Here is an 18,788-nt window from a genome sequence, read left to right on the forward strand (position 1 = left end):
TGCATAAAAGTCGCTAAATATGCTGCTTGCGCCTAAACTGCGCCAAAACATAGACAAAAAAATGCTCTAAAAGCAATATTAAATCTTCCCCATAGTTCAGGATCACGCCCTGTGTATATAGTTAATGGGAGACATAATAGAAATAAGGCCCTGCCCACTAGCTTTGGGAGAACTGCAAATTATAGATGACGTCTGCAGAGTAGAAATCTGATCAAAAATACAACATGCAAGACAGAAATAGTGTAGCTCCCCATGTACACACCAAGGGTAGCTTATCCTAAAAAGTCACCTGAACCCTTAAAATCTCATACATGTTGCTACGACGTATGTGCCATGTGTGAACAGATCCTAATGCAGCAACCCTCGAGCCATTAAAACTAAAGACTGTTTTATATACCGTTGTCTGCAAAAATATGTGTGAGTGAAATTGTGGGAGACTAAAAAAAAAGCAAAATGAGTGAGCGCTTCAAACCTTATATTATGTTAAACGAAATTAACTGCAATCTGCTGTGCTGACATTTACTCGGGGGGAGGGGGGGTTGTTTTCTCGGAAGTTGTTTCATAGTAAGGTCAAGTTGAATACTCATGATGCTCTCATTTCTGTTCTTTTTTTAATATCACATCCATCTCCAGATGACTGTCTTTGTGCATTAGAAAGAGAAATATGATTTTCTGACTTTTTTCCCTTTCATATACCTGACCGTATATCATTTGAATGAATTGCTGCTACTGAATAGATATTTGATAAAATGATAATTCTGTTCCTTTCTCTGTTCTTAGAGATGACAGGATTCTGAAAGAGATTGTAGGGATAATAATTAATGCTGTTTGATAAGGTTGACATTGCTGGAGCTCTTGACTTATAGCAAAGAATACAATTTAATGACCTCAGTCAAACTTATTTTGTTAGTCGAAATAAGTTTAGTTTTGTTAAAAAGCATCCAAAAAGATATTGAGCCTGCTAATAGGGTTATATGCCATGCTGAACTAATAGAATTGGCTCTATGTTAGTTAAATGGGCAGTGTCACTTAAAAAAAAACCTTTGACATGTAGAGACATGTCAAAACCTTTGATCGGTAGGGGTCTGAGTGTTCTGCTAGAACTAACTGGGAGAAGAAGAGCACAATAAGTGAGACAAACTTGCATGAGATTGTCTTGGTCAGCTGCACTTTTCCCTCAGCCCATTCTAACAATTGGTCGGGGTCTAACCACTGAGAACCCATCCAATCAAACCTTTTTAAATGCCGTTATGAATATGTTAATGAAGAAGACGACTCCATTCCCTCTGGGGCCCTGGAGATCACTGCAAATTTCCCATTTCCTAAAGTCATTTCACGTGCCCTCATTCTTTAAAGACAAAGAAACAGCCTTTGAAAAAAGTTGTCATCCTAATGAATGAATTAGACATTCACTCTACATAATCTATGCCTTCTGGAACTCTCCTTTAGATCAGCCCCTGCCTAAATTTACAATAAAATTTTAACTCCACCATCAGTAGCTTTGTGGTTAGCAAAAGTGAACAATACAATGCATATGGAGGAATTGGCTTCCACTGGACAGCTATCGCTAGAAGGGTTCCTTACTACTTGGTTGCCCTCGAAGGCCTTTAGGGAGACAGCGAAATATGAAACCACACTGAACTCGTCCACATGAGAGGAGTAATCGAGTCTAGACTCTGTAATAGCATAGGAAGGACGGGGAGACATATGGGAGTGGAGGGGGAGACTGGGGTGGGGATAATGTGGAATAATAGTAAGTCTAATGGGACCTCTGAGGAGGGGATGAGGACACTACTCCTCGGGGGAGAAGTGTACCTAAAATACAGAGAGAGATGAGATAAGAAAGAGTAGGGAGAGGCAAGAGGGAAGCTGAGTGTCTCCTGTAGGAGTAGGATACTAGACTGGAGAAGTAATCGAGCAGAGTTCAAAATCGTTTTTGTTTTTTTTGCTTTACTACACTATTCCTCAGGTTCCTATTCTAATGCTGTATCGTCTGGTATTTTGTGTTGTGTATATTTCAATAAAAGTTGAGTTTAAAAAAAAAATGTCTGTATTACAGTTGTACAATAGAAAGCTTGGGTAATAGTCAATTCTGCCTCTGTTCTCCTCTGCATTGGAGAAAGAGGACCGTACAGGATGTGTTATATCAAAGATAGGGATAAGAGCACACAAGGCAGTCAACATAGGGAGCGGATGATCACAAAGGCTATGTATTAGTATAGAGACAGTGGAAGCAACTCTTTAGTGGAAAGAAGGTTCTGTTTGCATGATTGAGAAGAGATCCCTCATATGCTGTAGAAGGGTAAGCAGTACAGCAAGGAATCTGTGCTTATAAAAGATAGTTAGAGGTGTCAGAGCCTTTAAGACCTAGCATATCCAATCATTGGCACACTTAAGAGTAATGGAACAAACCATATGTAAATACCATATCACTATATTTGTTACTGTTGTTCTTTTTCCTGCCTGGCTCATGTGATATAACATGTCTTATGTTCTTATATTTAACCAGACCGAGTCTAAATCTGTACAGAAGTGGATCAGCGAGGCAAAAGATTTTGTTCTGAACCAACACACAGCCGCAGAGGATTCTGAAGGGCTGCAGAGACAGCTGGACCAGTGCATGGTAATATGTCCAAATGTACTGAAAGACTGATGGGGAACATTATTATTCAATAGAAGCTCCTTTTATTAAGGAGATGCTTTAAGCATTATGCTTCCAAACCACAGTTTGTCTTTAAAAATAAGCCAAACAAGATGGCGTATTCATTGAGTTGTAAGGTTGTGATGTTGCTGTCATTTTGTAGATGGTTTCATTTCTGTTTAATTATCAGTAAACACAGATTAATTAGTTTATAACATTTACAGTCGGTGTTATACTAATCATGGACCAAACCTTCAATGTTTTATGTCTAAATTTATTTGCAAATTAACAGCTATTATTATGGATAAATAAGGCAGCAATTTGTCTGTTTGGGAACCCCCCGATTTTGCCTTTGGTCTGCCAGATATATATTTCCATTTGCTCTGGCTTATAGGGGGTTCTAAGTATGATATCCGTCTTCATCAAACAATTCATGTATGCTTAAAAATGCACGTGCATGTAAACTATAACATATACTACATTATGTATGCTTTTATTCATTTACCGCTTTTAACCCACAACATTTTATTGGTTAGAAATATCTCTCAGTTTAACCCCTTAAGGACTCAGCCCATTTTGGCCTTAAGGACTCAGACAATTTAATTTTTACGTTTTCATTTTTTCCTCCTCGCCTTCTAAAAATCATAACTCTTTTATATTTTCATCCACAGACTAGTACGAGGGCTTGTTTTTTGCGCGACCAGTTGTCCTTTGTAATGACATCACTCATTATATCATAAAATGTATGGCGCAACCAAAAAACACTATTTTTGTGGGGAAATTAAAACGAAAAACGCAATTTTGCTAATTTTGAAAGGTTTCGTTTTCACGCCGTACAATTTATGGTAAAAATGACGTGTGTTCTTTATTCTGAGGGTCAATACGATTAAAATGATACCCATTATTACATACTTTTCTATTATTGTTGTGCTTAAAAAAAATCACAAACTTTTTAACCAAATTAGTACGTTTATAATCCCTTTATTTTGATGACCTCTAACTTTTTTATTTTTCCGTATAAGCGGCGGTATGGGGGCTCATTTTTTGCGCCATGATCTGTACTTTTTTTTTATACCACATTTGCATATGAAAAACTTTTAATTAATTTTTTAGAATTTTTTTTGTTAATAAAATGCATTACAAAAGTAGGAATTTTGGACTTTTTTTTTTTTTTTGTTCACGCCGTTCACCGTACGGGATCATTAACATTTTATTTTAATAGTTCGGACATTTACGCACGCGGCGATACCAAATATGTCTATAAAAAAAAAATTACGCTTTTTGAGGGTAAAATAGGAAAAAACGGACGTTTTACTTTTTTATTGGGGAGGGGATTTTTCACTTTTTTTTTACTTTTACTTTTCCTTTTTTTTTACATTTTTTTTTACACTTTATTAGTCCCCATAGGGGACTATTCATAGCAATACCATGATTGCTAATACTGATCTGTTCTATATATAGGACATAGAACAGATCAGTATTATCGGTCATCTCCTGCTCTGGTCTGCTCGATCACAGACCAGAGCAGGAGACGCCGGGAGCCGGACGGAGGAAGGAGAGGGGACCTCCGTGCGGCGTTCTGAATGATCGGATCCCCGCAGCAGCGCTGCGGGCGATCCGATCATTCATTCAAATCGCGAACTGCCGCAGATGCCAGGATCTGTATTGATCCCGGCACCTGAGGGGTTAATGGCGGACGCCCGCGAGATCGCGGGCGTCGGCCATTGCCGGCGGGTCCCTGGCTGCGATCAGCAGCCGGGATCAGCCGCGCATGACACGGGCATCGCTCCGATGCCCGCGGTTATGCATAGGACGTAAATGTACGTCCTGGTGCGTTAAGTACCACCTCACCAGGACGTACATTTACGCCCTGCGTCCTTAAGGGGTTAAGAATATGCAGCATTTGTGAATGGGAAGTGTACAGCCAACACAGGTGTATAAATAGCGTAGTATTCAAATGAGTGATGTGCCTTACAAATATAGAATTGGCTTATTTCAGCCGCTCAGAGCTTAAGCCTATTTTTGTGTTGTCCAGATGACTCTTGTTGATTTCGGTTCCATCTTTTTAGGCTCTTGTGAATGAAATGGAAGCTGTGGAAGGGTGCTTGAGCAAGCTAAATGATGCCGAATCAGGACTTAGAAACCATTCAGATACAATGATCCACACATGGGTAGTGCCAAGACTCGCTGACCAGCAGGCCCAGTGGGAGAGATTAAGTAAACAGGTGAAAAAGAAATCTTCCATATCACTAAGAGCATGCATCAGATCATAAAGGAAAAACAGACGGGGTTAAGAAGTTAAGTGTTGTCAGTAGCAACCAGATACTATGGATTAATTTGTTAGTGTACCCTTTGTTTTATTTAGAGTGCATTCACACATTCAGTATCTTGTGCATATTTGATTTGAAGCTGCAGATTTTATGCTGCAGATTTCAATGTAAACTAATTGACTGAGCACGGCTTCAAATCCTGCACATCAAATATGCACATGATACTGTAGATGTGAATACACCCATAGGGTCTATTCACACATACAGTATCCTGTGCAGATTTGAAGCGCAAGATTTGATGCACAGAATTTGAAGCTGTGTCCAGTCATTTAGTTTACATTGAAATCTGCAGCAGAAAATCCTGTGCATCAAATCTGCGCAGAAAACCGTAAGTGTGAACCCACCCTTAAGTTGTTTTTGTTTTGTTGGTAGCTGTCATATTGTTGTCTTGTTATATCAGACTGTGAATCTGGGAAAGATACGATCGTGTGCATCTATATTTCTAAAATATGGAAAGAAGACACTTCAGTTCTGCTACTGTAACAATGCTCCTTGTAAAATATTGAACGTACATCATCAATACAACAAGAGCACTTTGTCGAGAAAAAGGCTGACACTATCATCATATAGTGACCGCTTATAATTTCTTGTAACTTTTAAAAAGGATTTTAAACATAGTTTGTCTTTGTGTAGTATTTCTGCAATTTGTGTAGTGGTTCTCAACCTTTTTCGTGACTGTATCCCCAAAGGATGAAAGTATGTCCACAGGTACCCCTCGAGCGTACAAAGGGGTACCCACAGACAACATAAATCATAAAATTACTTATTTTCATAATGGCTTGTGCTTACCTTTATAATAATGCGATACTTAAAGGGGTATTCCAGGCAAAACCTTTTTTTATATATATCAACTGGCTCCAGAAAGTTAAACAGATTTGTAAATTACTTCTATAAAAAAATCTTAATCCTTCCAATAGTTATTAGCTTCTGAAGTTTTCTGTCTAACTGCTCAATGATGATGTCACGTCCCTTGAGCTGTGTATGATGGGAGAATATCCCCATAGGAACGGAGTCATCAGAGAGCAGTTAGACAGAAAGCAACAACTCAACTTCAGAAGCTAATAACTATTGGAAGGATTAAGATTTTTTAATAGAAGTAATTTACAAATCTGTTTAACTTTCTGGAGCCAGTTGATATATAAAAAAAAGTTTTGGCCTGGAATATCCCTTTAATCCCCTTGTGCCATTATTCCCCCCTCCTTCTTAATCCCCTTGTGCCATTATTGTCCGATATGGCAAAAGGGTATCAGAGGGAGGGGGGAATTACGGCACATCTTAATGCCCTTGTGCCATTATCCCCCCTCCCTTTGATCCCCTTTTGCCACTAACAGATAATGGCAAAATGGGATTAGAGGGAGGAGGAGAATAATGGCACAAGGGGATAAATATGAAGGGGGGAACAATGGCACCAGGGTATTAAGATGGAGGGGTATAATCACAACCCCCCCCCCTCCATTTTAATGCCCTTGTGCCATAATTTCTCTCCCCTCGATTCCCCGAGCTAATATATACATACATAAAATACATACAATAACATCCCTCCCTCCCTTCCATACCCTTATTATTATTTTATTAACATTACCCTGCCTGTTCGGGTAAACAGCGCGTCCCGTCCCCGGAGTCCCGTTAGGCAGGCTGCACTGATGGGTGACATCCTCCTGCGCTGTGCGGCACCTCTGCGCAACGTCAGGGCACCGCGGCCGCGGTACCCTACATAGAGCTGCCGCGGCCATTTCCCGCTCTGCGCTGACAAATACTGGCCAATGTGTAGCAGTTATTTGTCAGTGCATCAACATACCCTAGGGGTACGCGTACCACCGATTGAGAACCCCTGGGTTAGGCTATGTTCACACATTGGAATTTCTGTGCCAGATGTTTCCGGCACGTAAATTCCATATATCGTGTCCGCAGAAAGAATGAACCTGTTCATTCCTTCTGCGGACACCACCCGAAATGCATGCCGGCGCCCGTAGTTTACAGAATGTCCGCATGGAGATTTCCCATGCAAACATTCCGACATGTGAACATAGCTTTACAGTTCAGATGTTCTCAGCAATCCCCATAAATACAAGTGTCCAGCAACAGTCAGATTTACCTCTGGTTGCTTTCTTAGGTGATTCATCAGATGAACAAGTTGTCCGAAAGTCAAGAGAAGGCTGTAAATTTAAAGAAGGACCTGGCAGAGATGCAAGAATGGATGACACAGGCTGAAGAGGAATATTTGGAAAAGGATTTTGAGTACAAGTCACCAGAAGAGCTTGAGAGTGCAGTAGAAGAAATGAAAGTAAGCAAGATTTATACAAATAGCAATGGGATTGGTCAATATACCACAAGGGTATTAAAGAGGAATTGAATTGGGAATAGAAAAACAGAGCTAATTTCATCCAAAAACTGCATTATCTTTATGCTCAGGTTGTGTGTGGTATTACAACTTGGCTCCATTCTCTTTGATGGAACTCTGCTGCTATACCACTTACAACCTGAGGACTAGAGTCGTGCTGTTTATCTTATCCTGGATAACCCCTTCAAAGGGATACGTTAACGTTTTTTCTTCTTATCTTCTTACTACCGGAAAGGTGATAAGTGTCTGATCACTGGGACACCATGATCTCCTAAATGGCACCCTGACTCTCCTCGTAAATAAAGCAGGGTTGACATGCTTCCTCCATGAGCACTGTACTCCTGTATCTCCAGCTCTTCCATAGAGATGTATGAACAACCCCAATGCATGCATGAGGTGGGCTGATATAAGATAGGGTTAAGGATGTTAAACGCTGGAGTTCCTCTCTAAGTTATCAGTCAAACCATTCTTTTTTTACAGCTAATATTGTCAAGCATAAAATGACATAGTACCAAAAAAAAAAAAGAAGTAAAATACTTCTACAGAAACTAAAGTTTTTTTAGTTTGGATTTGGATGAAAAACTTGAAAGGTCATTACACGCACAGTAATAGTACAACACTGAATTTTGTCACACTGTTGCTCCTGTTTGCTCATTTTCAATGCAGAAAGAGTAGGCTACAGTTCCCATCATACATTGCTTATGAGGTGTCAGACGGAGTAATGTGTGTATTAACCTCTTCGTGATGCCAGGGCGTGGTTGACCTATACACCACCCGAGGTAGACCAGCTTCACCTGTGCTAGGCACAGGGCAAATAATCACTCTGATGCAAGGTTAAGGTTAACTGGCTTGCTTTACTGAGGTAGACAAGGTGTTAAAGTCCTTACAGCTCAGATTGGCACCAAGGGGATGCAGGGTGAACTTAGGGAAGCTTATTGGCTTGCTGGGACTTGTAGTTGTAAGTTTATTGACTGATGCAGCCTCATGCTTGTTAACAGACTGACTTGACTGACTACTTGGACTGGACTTAGTTCCTACCGTCAGGCTTTGACTTTCACCCACGGTGCAGGGGTTAACTTGCAGTAGAAGCGTGGTTGCTAGACTAGGTCTCAGGCCTCCTTCAGGAACACCAGACAAACTCCTCAGGTCCTTACTTCACTGTGCCTCAGCAAAGACTAAGAGCTGAACCCAGTCCTCACTATATAAGGGCACAGTTTAGAGACACCCCATTGGGCAGATAAGTCACCTGCTCACCACTACATACTCCCTAACAACATGGGTCCTTAGCAAAAATAGATTTATTAAAGGGGTACTCCGGTGGAAAACTTATTTTTTTTAAATCAACTGGTGCCAGAAAGTTACTGTTACTAAAATACAGGATTGTACTGCTTTCAAAACAACAAGCATGCTCCTTCCTCAACATGTTTCTCTGTACAAAAGCATCAACAGGAGAATAGAGAGGTTTTATCATTTTTTTTTACATTCATAGGTCCCATTTGATATAGGTCCCATATTTGATATAGGTCCCATATATATTCATAGGTCCCATTTTTTTATTTTTTTTATTTAATAAAAGTTATGTGTAGGTTTATTATAGTTAGTTTTATAGGGTGTGTTTTCATAATAAGGACACTAAAAATCACAAGAAAAGAGGGCACAATCCAGGATTAGCAGGGAGAATATCAAAAGCAATGTCAGATTTGTCCACGGACAACCATATAACTTAAAATGTGAACTCTATCTCATCCAGACAAGTCACAAGATTTAAATTTGATATCTTTAATAGTAACAAAAAATGGCCCAGATTTATTTAAATTGACTAAAATTAGATTACACAGTTTAAAGGCTTTGGGCACGGGCGGAGCTTTCTGACGTCACCGCTGTTGCTTTTCTGCTGGGCTCTGCTACGAGCAGCCTTCACTTCATCCGTGCCCCAAGCTTGATGCCCAAACAAGGAAAATAACGTGAGAACGGGACCACAGATCGGGGACAGGTAAGAATCGTTATCATCAGTGTCACCTGCAAAATCTGCTTGTGCCAACACTGATGACAGTTTTCCTTTAAAAATACCCTTTATCACAGTGGCACCGTGGGCTGTTTGATAAATATGATAATCTCAGTTTAGACCAACTATAAGTTGTCTTAAACTTTGCCAAGATGTTGCATTTTAGTAAATTTTGGGCATTTTGAGCCACATCTTAAAGGAGTACTCCAATACTATTAACTCTTAGGTAACATGACATTATTAAGTGCAATATAAAGAGTTCTAAGGAGAGGGGACCCATGACAGACACTGAGCAGCATCGGCCACACAGGATGGGCAGGAGTACAGAAGAGCACGGGATTTCTAAATCTCCCCCCTCCCATAGACCTGCATTGAGGGGGCGTCGCTGTGACGTCACGAGCCTCCGTCCCCGCCTCGCCACTCATCCGGCACGGATCGAAGTACGCTCCGTGCACCAGATGTCTGGTGTGCCGCAGCCGAGATCGCGGGGGTCCCTAGCGGCGGGACACCTGCATTCAGACATTTTAGCCCCTATCAAAAGGATAAGATGTCTAGGGGCAGAGTACCCTTTAAAGTCTATTTAACGCTATAGGAATTACAGTTTATAACAGTAGAAAAATTGACAAAAAGTACTTATGCAAGGCACTGTAGCTATAACTGGTTACTGATAATCCCAGATGGTCCTAATATATTTCTTGAATACTTGTTACTCACTTTCTGTGGGAAATAAAATAAATCAGATTTTACTATAATCAAAAATGTCTTTGTTTTTACCTCTATGTAAAGAGAGCGAAGGAGGATGTGTTGCAGAAAGAGGTGCGTGTGAAGATCTTGAAGGATAACATTATGACTATGGCTGCCAAGAGACCAGCTGGTGGCCAAGATTTGACGTTGGAGCTAAAAGAAGTTTTGGACAATTATCAGCTTCTGTGCAATAGAATCCGAGGAAAGTGCCACACATTAGAGGTAGGTTTACATCCATTAGGATGTAATTTACAAGACTGCTGTTTCCCACATTCATTTGTAAAGTTTCGCTGTCATTTATTTCAGCAGATTTCTTAAAACCTATAGTAAAACTTCCCAAGAGAGATTTCCGCTGTGATTCACACCAGTGGGCTGGCGTAAATCATGATAAATGTGACGGGCCATTGTGGCCATTCCCCTTTTACAACATGCTCTGCCCAAAATTGTCAAAAGTGCAGTGTAAAGTTACCCAAAAGTTGGACTTTTCCGCCATTCCCCTATCTTTAACAATTAAATGCAATAGGCAGTGAAGATGGCAGATTATATACATGGAAAATTTGTCCATTTTTTTACAGATATTTGTGCTTTTAAACAGAGGTAAAAATTACTATCATTGTTATTATTTATTTATTTATATAGTCCCCTTTGTTCCAGGACACTTTACATACTGTATGATAAAGATAACACTAACATGGAACCGTTGAGCATTACACAGAGTAACTTGCCAACTGATACAGAGGAGGAGAGGGCCTTGCCCGCAAAGGGTTCACAATCTACAAGTAGAGGGGAAGGAAACAGTAGGTGAGGGGACAGCAAGTTATCTGTGAGCAGGCGGTAAAGTAGCCAGTAGTGATGCGGTGGTAGCAGAATGATTGAAGGTCGTAAGCTTGCATGAATAGATGGGTCTTCAGGTGGCTTTTGAAGGTCTTGATGGTGGGTAAGGACCAGATATGCTGGGGTAGCGAGTTCTAGTGTATGGAGGAAGCTCGGGAGAAGTCTTGGAGATGGTCATGTGAATTGCGGACCAGGGCGGAGCATAGGCGGACGTCTTGAGATGATCGGAGATTACGTGCAAGGTGGTATAGGGAAATCAGGTCAGAGATGTATGGAGGGGACAGGTTGTACATGGCCTTGTATGTCATGGTGAACAGTTTGAATTGAATTTGTTGGGTAGCCAGTGAAGGATTGGCACAGGGGAGTGGCAGAGGAGAAGCAAGGTGAGAGGTGGATTATTCGAGCAGCAGAGTTGAGGATGGATTGGAGGGGAGCAAGTGTTTTTAGTGGAAGGATGCAGAGAAGGTTATTGCAGTAGTCCAAACAGGAGATGATGAGGGCATGTGCCAGTTGTTTAGTTAAGTCAAAGTTGAGAAATGAGCAGATTCGAGAGATGTTTTTGAGGTGAAGGCAACAGGTAGTGCTATGGGTCTGGATGTGTGGTTTGAAAGACAGTGCAGAGTCAAAGGTAACCCCAAGGCAGCGGACTTGGGTTACTGCCTTGGGGTTCCTTATAGTAACAAAAGTAAAGGTGCATTCGCACCACGTTTTTGCAATACAGTTCCCATATATGTTTTCTATGTGAAAACCTTTATGGAACTGTATTGAAAACCGTATGCATAAGTGCATTGAAAACCTTATGCCAAAAGATGCATCAGGTTGTGCCCGTTTTGCATCCTGTAAGGTTTTGTCAGTTTTTTTTCCGTACCCAAAACCGTAGCCTGCCACGGTTTTTGGTCCGGGTGAAAAACTGTATTAAACCGTAATACATTTTTTTTTTTAACATGGGAGTCAATGGGAACCGTACGGAACTGTATGTGCACACGGTTCCATCCGGTTTTCACCATACGTTTTTTGACTTTGCACAGTTTTTTTTCTTGGAATTTCAATCAAACAAGTGAAACTTTATTCAAAATGGTGTGAAAAGTTAAAAACGCATACATTTTTTTTCTTAAAAAACTGAAGCAACAGGACATCATTTTTTAAACCTTATACAGTTTTTAACTGTATACTTGTTAAAATTTGTACACACGTTTTGATACAGTTTAGTCTTATTTTGAGGAATCAGTTTTTCATCAAGAACCTGATACGGGAACTGTATTGCAAAAACGTGGTGTGAATGCACCCTAATAAAGCAACAGTGTATAATGTTACCGTATATACTCGAGTATAAGCCGACCCGAGTATAAGCCGAGACCCCTAATTTCAACCCAAAATCCCAGGAAAAGTTATTGACTCGAGTATAAGCCTAGGGTGGGAAATACCTCATCCCCCCCTGTCATCATCCAGACCCGTCATTAACATCCTCATCATCATCCCCTTGTCATCATCCCACACATCCCCCCTTCATCATCCCCTTATCATCCCACACATCCCCCCTTCATCATCCCCTTATCATCCCACACATCCCCCCTTCATCATCCCCTTGTCATCATCCCACACATCCCCCCTTCATCATCCCCTTATCATCCCGCACATCCCCCCTTCATCATCCCCTTATCATCCCACACATCCCCCCTTCATCATCCCCTTGTCATCATCCCACACATCCCCCCTTCATCATCCCCTTATCATCCCGCACATCCCCCCTTCATCATCCCCTTATCATCCCACACATCCCCCCTTCATCATCCTCTTCTCATCATTCGCCCTCAGTGGTCTTCAACCTGCGGACCTCCAGAGGTTTCAAAACTACAACTCCCAGCAAGCCCGGGCAGCCATCGGCTGTCCGGGCTTGCTGGGAGTTGTAGTTTTGAAACCTCCGGAGGTCCGCAGGTTGAAGACCACTGCGGCCTTCAACATCATCCAGCCCCCTCTCACCCCCTTTAGTTCTGAGTACTCACCTCCGCTCGGCGCTGGTCCGGTCCTGCAGGGCTGTCCGGTGGGGAGGTGGTCCGGGCTGCTATCTTCACCGGGGGCGCCTCTTCTCCGCGCTTCCGGCCCGGAATAGAGGCGTTGCCTTGACAATGACGCAGAAGTACGTTGGCAATGAACGCACCTCTGCGTCGTTGTCACGGCAACGTGACTATTCTGAGGCCGGGCCCGAAGCGCTTAGAAGAGGCCTCCCCGGTGAAGATAGCAGCCCGGAACCACTATCCCACCGGACCACCTCCTCACCGGACAGTCCTGCAGGACCGGACCAGCGCCGAGCGGAGGTGAGTACTCAGAACTAAAGGGGGTGAGAGGGGGCTGGATGATGTTGAAGGCCGCAGTGGTCTTCAACCTGCGGACCTCCGGAGGTTTCAAAACTACAACTCCCAGCAAGCCCGGACAGCCGATGGCTGCCCGGGCTTGCTGGGAGTTGTAGTTTTGAAACCTCTGGAGGTCCGCAGGTTGAAGACCACTGCGGGTGGGGGAGTTCACTCGAGTATAAGCCGAGGGGGGTGTTTTCAGCACGAAAAATCGTGCTGAAAAACTCGGCCTATACTCGAGTATATACGGTATATCATGTAAAAATGCAAAGTAAAAAATGATCTTAAAGAATGACAAAAAGGAAACACAAGTTTAGCTTTACCTGTAATATTTATATTGTTACTCCTTTGAGTAATTAAAATTTAATTTAATTTATGACAAAACTTTATGGCTGAAATCAGCATTAAAAAGTAGAGTAAATTTGCAAATACTTAGATTTTTGTAGTTTACAGGTTTTTTCTTTTTTTTTTTTGTAATTTTTCCGTTAATATACTTGGCCTCTTTTGAAATTCTTTTTGTTGCCTAGGAAACAGACGACAGTTTTGCTTCATTCTGCTGTCAGATATGATGTGACATCTCACCTTGTCATCCAAGCTCCTAGAATTGACTGCGCTATACTATAGAAAAGTGCATTTATTTATTTTTAAAAGACATACTGTCAGAACAGATACACTATGTTAAAGGGGTTTACCATCTTGTAAATGTATTTTCTATCCACAGGATGGGCACCCGAGTTTTCCATTAAAATGGAGCAGTGGGATGTGTATGTGCATTCTGCTGCTCCGTTCTAATGGGAGACTAGAGTCCCCATTCTCATGAACACAGGGGGACCTCCACCGATCAGATAGTTATCCCTTATGATGTGGATAGGGACTAACTTTACATGATGGGAAAACTCCTTTAAACATGGTGGGTGGTGTTAGACAAAGAGATTCAGAAGCCACCAAAGAAAGTCATGTGTTACCCCGTGCATAACACAATGTTTGAGTTGGGTTTTTTTTCTATCTTTTTACAAAAAAAAGGCCAACTAGTAGCAATGGGAAAGACAAAAAAAAAAAAAAAAAAATCAATTCATCCCTTTGCTCGCTTCCAGTGCCATGCTTCTACTACTGCACCAGACTGTTCAGTGGAAGTGTAGGGTGACGTCATTGCACACTTTGCACAGGCTAATGATGCCAGTCATTGGCCGCAGCAGTCACATGCAAGTGTTGTGGTTAGTGATTGGTTGCAGAGGCCCATGCATAGTGTATGGTGAAGTCATCCTACAGTTCTTTCTGGAATTCTCTGGAGGCTGGACAGTACTTGGGGGCAAGCAAACAGGTAAGTATGTTTTTTTTTTCTTTTTTAACTTTTTTTTTGTCCTGCCATTCACTGTTTCGAAAAGAGCTGGAAAACCTCTTTCGCAATTTTATGACCAAGTGTTACTGCCAATATGTTGTTCTATGCAACTTTTCATATGACCTTTATTTAGAAATGTTATGTTTCTTGGAAAATCATCAGTTAGCCAGATTAGACTCTTACACTGATTTAGGTTAGCAGGAAAGCGTCCCCAGGCGCCAATTGATCTATTAATGAGATTCACTACCATTCAAGTAAATGATATTTTTTTGTTTAGAAGTGGTAAAGACACCTTCATAGTGCTTTCATGTGAAGAAAAAGTAGGGTAGATGTATTGTTCTTTGTATAGGGAGCTATGTTAAAACAATAACCATGGAACCTCATGAGAATGTTAAAATAAAGTCTAGTGAATTCGAAGTGTTACAACCTTTTCCTGTCCAATGTCTTTTAGGAAGTGTGGTCCTGCTGGATAGAACTTCTCCATTACCTGAATCTGGAGACAGCTTGGTTACATACCTTGGAAGAACGGATACAGAACACTGCAATCCTTCCTGACAAAGTGGAAGCTGTTAGTGAAGCACTGGAGGTAGGGTTATTGTTGGATTCTTCATGGTTCTTGTACCAGTTTAGTAAAAGGAGTTAAATACCTATAATTTCTAGTATTTCCTGTGTTCATATGTAGCGGTTGTATATAGACTCTCTTAGACAAATACCATATCTGTGGGAAAGAAATATGAAATAAGCAAATTATCCTGGACTGCTTCATTTCTCTATTTGGATTATTGGCTGCTAGCTTTTTTTTTTTTAACTACTTTTTACTTGTGATGTTTCTGCTCAGTTATAGGGGTATTCTGGCCTAATACATTTTATCCCCTATCCAAACGATAGGGGATAAGATGTCTGATCGCGGGGGCCCGCCGCTTGGACCATCCGCAATCTCCGTGCAGCCCCCACATTCTATGCGGGGTTGCGTCTCCAGTCTCGGAAACCTCTTTGTTTCCGGGACTGTAGATGTGATGGGACGCCATGGCCCTTTGTGGGCATCACCCCACGCTCCCTCCATTCATCTCTCATGTAGTGTGATGTCATGTCTCCAGTCCTGGAAACACAGAGGTTTCCGAGACTGGAGACAAAGCCCCGCATAGAATGTGGGGGCTCCACCTAGATCGTGGAGGGGTCCCAGTGGCAGGCCCCCCGCAATCAGACATCTTATCCCCTAAGATGTATTTGGCCGGAATACTCCTTTAAGTAACATTTTTGTTCTATTATTAAATTTTTTTTTTTTTTTTAATCACCCCTTGTAATAAACTACTGAGCTGTTTCCTAACAGCACTTTCTGTGTTTCATTCTCCAGTCAGTGGAGTCAATCCTTCGACATCCAGCAGACAACAGAACTCAGATCCGTGAACTGGGTCAGACGTTAATCGATGGAGGAATACTAGATGACATCATCGGTGAGAAGCTGGAGGTCTTCAATGCCCGCTACGAAGAGCTGAGTAATTTAGTAAGCCCTGAAGTCATTACTGTCTTGTGTGTGCCAGTGGCAATGCTTTCTATCTCATTTTCAGGACTTTCATGAGCTTTTATGTTGTAGGAAAATTATGCAGGCACATTAATGCAATTTAAATAATTAATAATGCAAATTTAACAAATATATTAGCCAAGAGAATGGGTAATGTGTGTGAATTTTATAAGACGGCTTGGCTAGAAAGTCAGCTGTACCTAGCTGGTCATGTTTATTGTTCATTACCTGTTGTATCTGCCATTTCTCCAATAATATTTTGGAAAATTTTGTTTTTTAATGTTTGCCAATGTCCAACTAGAATTTAGATCACTAACGCTCTTAGTCTAAGTTTGAATGGCTGATCCATTCAGGGTCTTTTTTGCACCAAACGGACCCAGAACTAACAATGTCGGGTCCCAAGGGATCCCATTGACTTAAAGGGGTACTCCACCGAAAAAAAACACCTTATTCCCTATCCAAAGGATAGGGGATAAGATGTCTGATAGTGGGAATCTCTGGCCAGCAGCGCCGCCGTCCGGAACAGGGAAGATTGGAGCTTCCGCATTCATGACGTCATGCCACACCCCCTCCATTCATGTCTAGTACGTAGCTGTTACGCCTCTTACCATAGACATGAATGGAGGGGGCATGGCGGCTGTAGTAGGCAGTCATCCGGCATGGAGCGAAGTTCGCTCCGTGCACGGATGACTGGGGTGTCGCACCAGAGAGTACTGGGGTCCCAATCAAAGGATAGAGGATTATATGTTTTCGGTGGAATACCCCTTTAAATGGGGTTTGTCGTTTGTTCTGTATTTTATGAGTTGAGCGGAGATAAAAAATAAGGCATGCACTATTTTTTTCTCCGCTCAACTCCCATCTTCACCGACGGACTGAATAATGGAGCTCGCTTTACTGGAGCACAACCTAATTTTTATGTATTCCCCCCAAATTGTCTGATTCTTAGACAATGTTAGCTTAGATTAGACAGTATAAGGATGCGGAAGCTTTATCACAGTGGCTCAGACTGTTTGATAAATCTGTTACATTCTTAGACTGCCTAATCTCAGTTTAGATCAACTATTAATTGGTTTAAATTGCCACAATATTTTGCACCAAAATTTTGGTTTGGGATGGCGCACCGATTTTGTCACACCCCACTGAAAAGCATAAAAAAGGGCCAGAAATGCATAATAAATGTGGTGAAAGTCATGGAAACTTTACACCCCAAAATGCATAGTAGTGTAAAGTTTGGTGAAAGCTGGGTAGCAGTTTATTGGTATCGTAATGGTTTGGACCTGATCTCTTAGGGGTTGTCCCATTATTACAATTTATCACCTATTCACATGAACGGGAGGGATAAGTGTCCGATCATAGGTGTTCGATTTCTGAGTCCCCCCTTAATCTCCAGATAGAGACATGATTTTCCCATCAGAACAGAGTGGCGGTCATGTGCTCACTGCCACTCCACTAATTTTCTATGGGAGCTTCCAGAGATAGCCGAGTGATGTAGAACAGGGTCTAATGTGGGACAACCCCTTTAGGGTAGGGTCATACGTGCTGTATTTTGCTGCATCTTTTTACAGACGATTTTACTTTACTTATTTTAATATAATTTGTCAATATATTCTAATGGGTTTATAACAGCTATGCTTTTTTTTTAAATCTGACCCTTTCTTGGAAAAATAGAAAGCAGTTGTTATTATATTTTATATTGTTGTAGTCCTATCACTCCCTCTAGTCCCCTTGTTCTATGGCAGACACTTTGACACTTTTCCCTTTTAGTCATTAAAATCCTTAGTGATAAGAAATATCATTGAATCTTTGTGATATCTTATGTATCGCACATTCCCGAGGAAGGCGGCCAGTAGGTCACTGCTCCTTTGAACATGTGGAATGTAGCACACACGGGCAGTAAGGTGGAGTTCTGCCATAGGGAAAGGTGACTTTGAAAGTTGTGTTAGAATTATGAAGCCGGATCACAGTTCTAAGGATAGTACTTCTTCTTGCCAGGCTGTGAACCGTCAAATTTCCTTGGAGCAGCACCTGCAGACACTGCGCGAGAGTGACCACATGTTGCAAGTCCTGCAGGAATCCCTAGAAGAGCTGGATAAACAGTTAACCACGTACTTGACGGACAGAGTGGATGCCCTGCGATTACCACAAGAGGCTCAGGTATCTCAGCAATGGACTGTGGGAGCTGCCTCACCTCCCCTCTCTCTTTTATTTACCTTGCAGTATTGTCACTGGAGGACATGTCCTCCAAGGACTTCTTTGTTATTTACTTTGTTGTTGAAGCTTGAGTAGAAATGCATTTTTCCTTAATCGGATAATGTACATTTACCTTGTATTCACTGACAGATGTTGCGGGTCTCGTGCTTGAACACAGTGACTGACACTGATGTTTTGTAATTTTGATATCAGGGGAAAGACTAAGAAGTCTTGAAGTTTTCAAGATAAAAAGAAAATAAACTTATTTTGCCTGTGCTCTGCTGCCACCTGCTGGATTACATGGGCATACACTTGTTTCTTTGTTGACTTTTAAGGTGGTATTTCCTTCTCAGCTAGCATAGTTAAAGGGGTACTCTGCTTCTCTGCGTTTGGAACAAACTGTTCCGAACCAGCATCGGGAACTTGTGACGTCATAGTACCGCCCCCTCAATGCAAGTCTATCGTCACGCCCCCTTCCATAGACTTGCATT

General features: G+C 41.6%; 1 protein-coding gene and 1 long non-coding RNA gene across 8 annotated transcripts in view; one reads left to right on the forward strand and one right to left on the reverse strand.

Annotated features, from left to right (window-relative positions):
- Positions 1 to 18,788, forward strand: part of UTRN (utrophin) — a 702,825-nt gene that overhangs the window by 215,351 nt on the left and 468,686 nt on the right. For all 7 annotated transcript variants that reach the window (XM_056567370.1, XM_056567374.1, XM_056567371.1 and 4 more), the window contains 7 exons: positions 2,510 to 2,623; positions 4,711 to 4,866; positions 7,085 to 7,255; positions 10,104 to 10,283; positions 15,037 to 15,171; positions 15,940 to 16,089; positions 18,100 to 18,261. In XM_056567370.1, the coding sequence (XP_056423345.1) occupies positions 2,510 to 2,623; positions 4,711 to 4,866; positions 7,085 to 7,255; positions 10,104 to 10,283; positions 15,037 to 15,171; positions 15,940 to 16,089; positions 18,100 to 18,261 (1,068 nt within the window). The remainder of the gene's footprint in view (positions 1 to 2,509; positions 2,624 to 4,710; positions 4,867 to 7,084; positions 7,256 to 10,103; positions 10,284 to 15,036; positions 15,172 to 15,939; positions 16,090 to 18,099; positions 18,262 to 18,788) is intronic.
- Positions 13,729 to 18,788, reverse strand: part of LOC130362603 (uncharacterized) — a 9,405-nt gene continuing 4,345 nt past the window's right edge. Inside the window, exons 2-3 of the long non-coding RNA XR_008891485.1 lie at positions 15,102 to 15,303; positions 13,729 to 13,864 (exon numbers count right to left, since the gene is read on the reverse strand). This is a non-coding gene — a long non-coding RNA (uncharacterized LOC130362603). The remainder of the gene's footprint in view (positions 13,865 to 15,101; positions 15,304 to 18,788) is intronic.

Source organism: Hyla sarda, chromosome 3, assembly GCF_029499605.1.
Source record: "Hyla sarda isolate aHylSar1 chromosome 3, aHylSar1.hap1, whole genome shotgun sequence".
Taxonomy (NCBI): Eukaryota; Metazoa; Chordata; class Amphibia; order Anura; family Hylidae; genus Hyla; species Hyla sarda.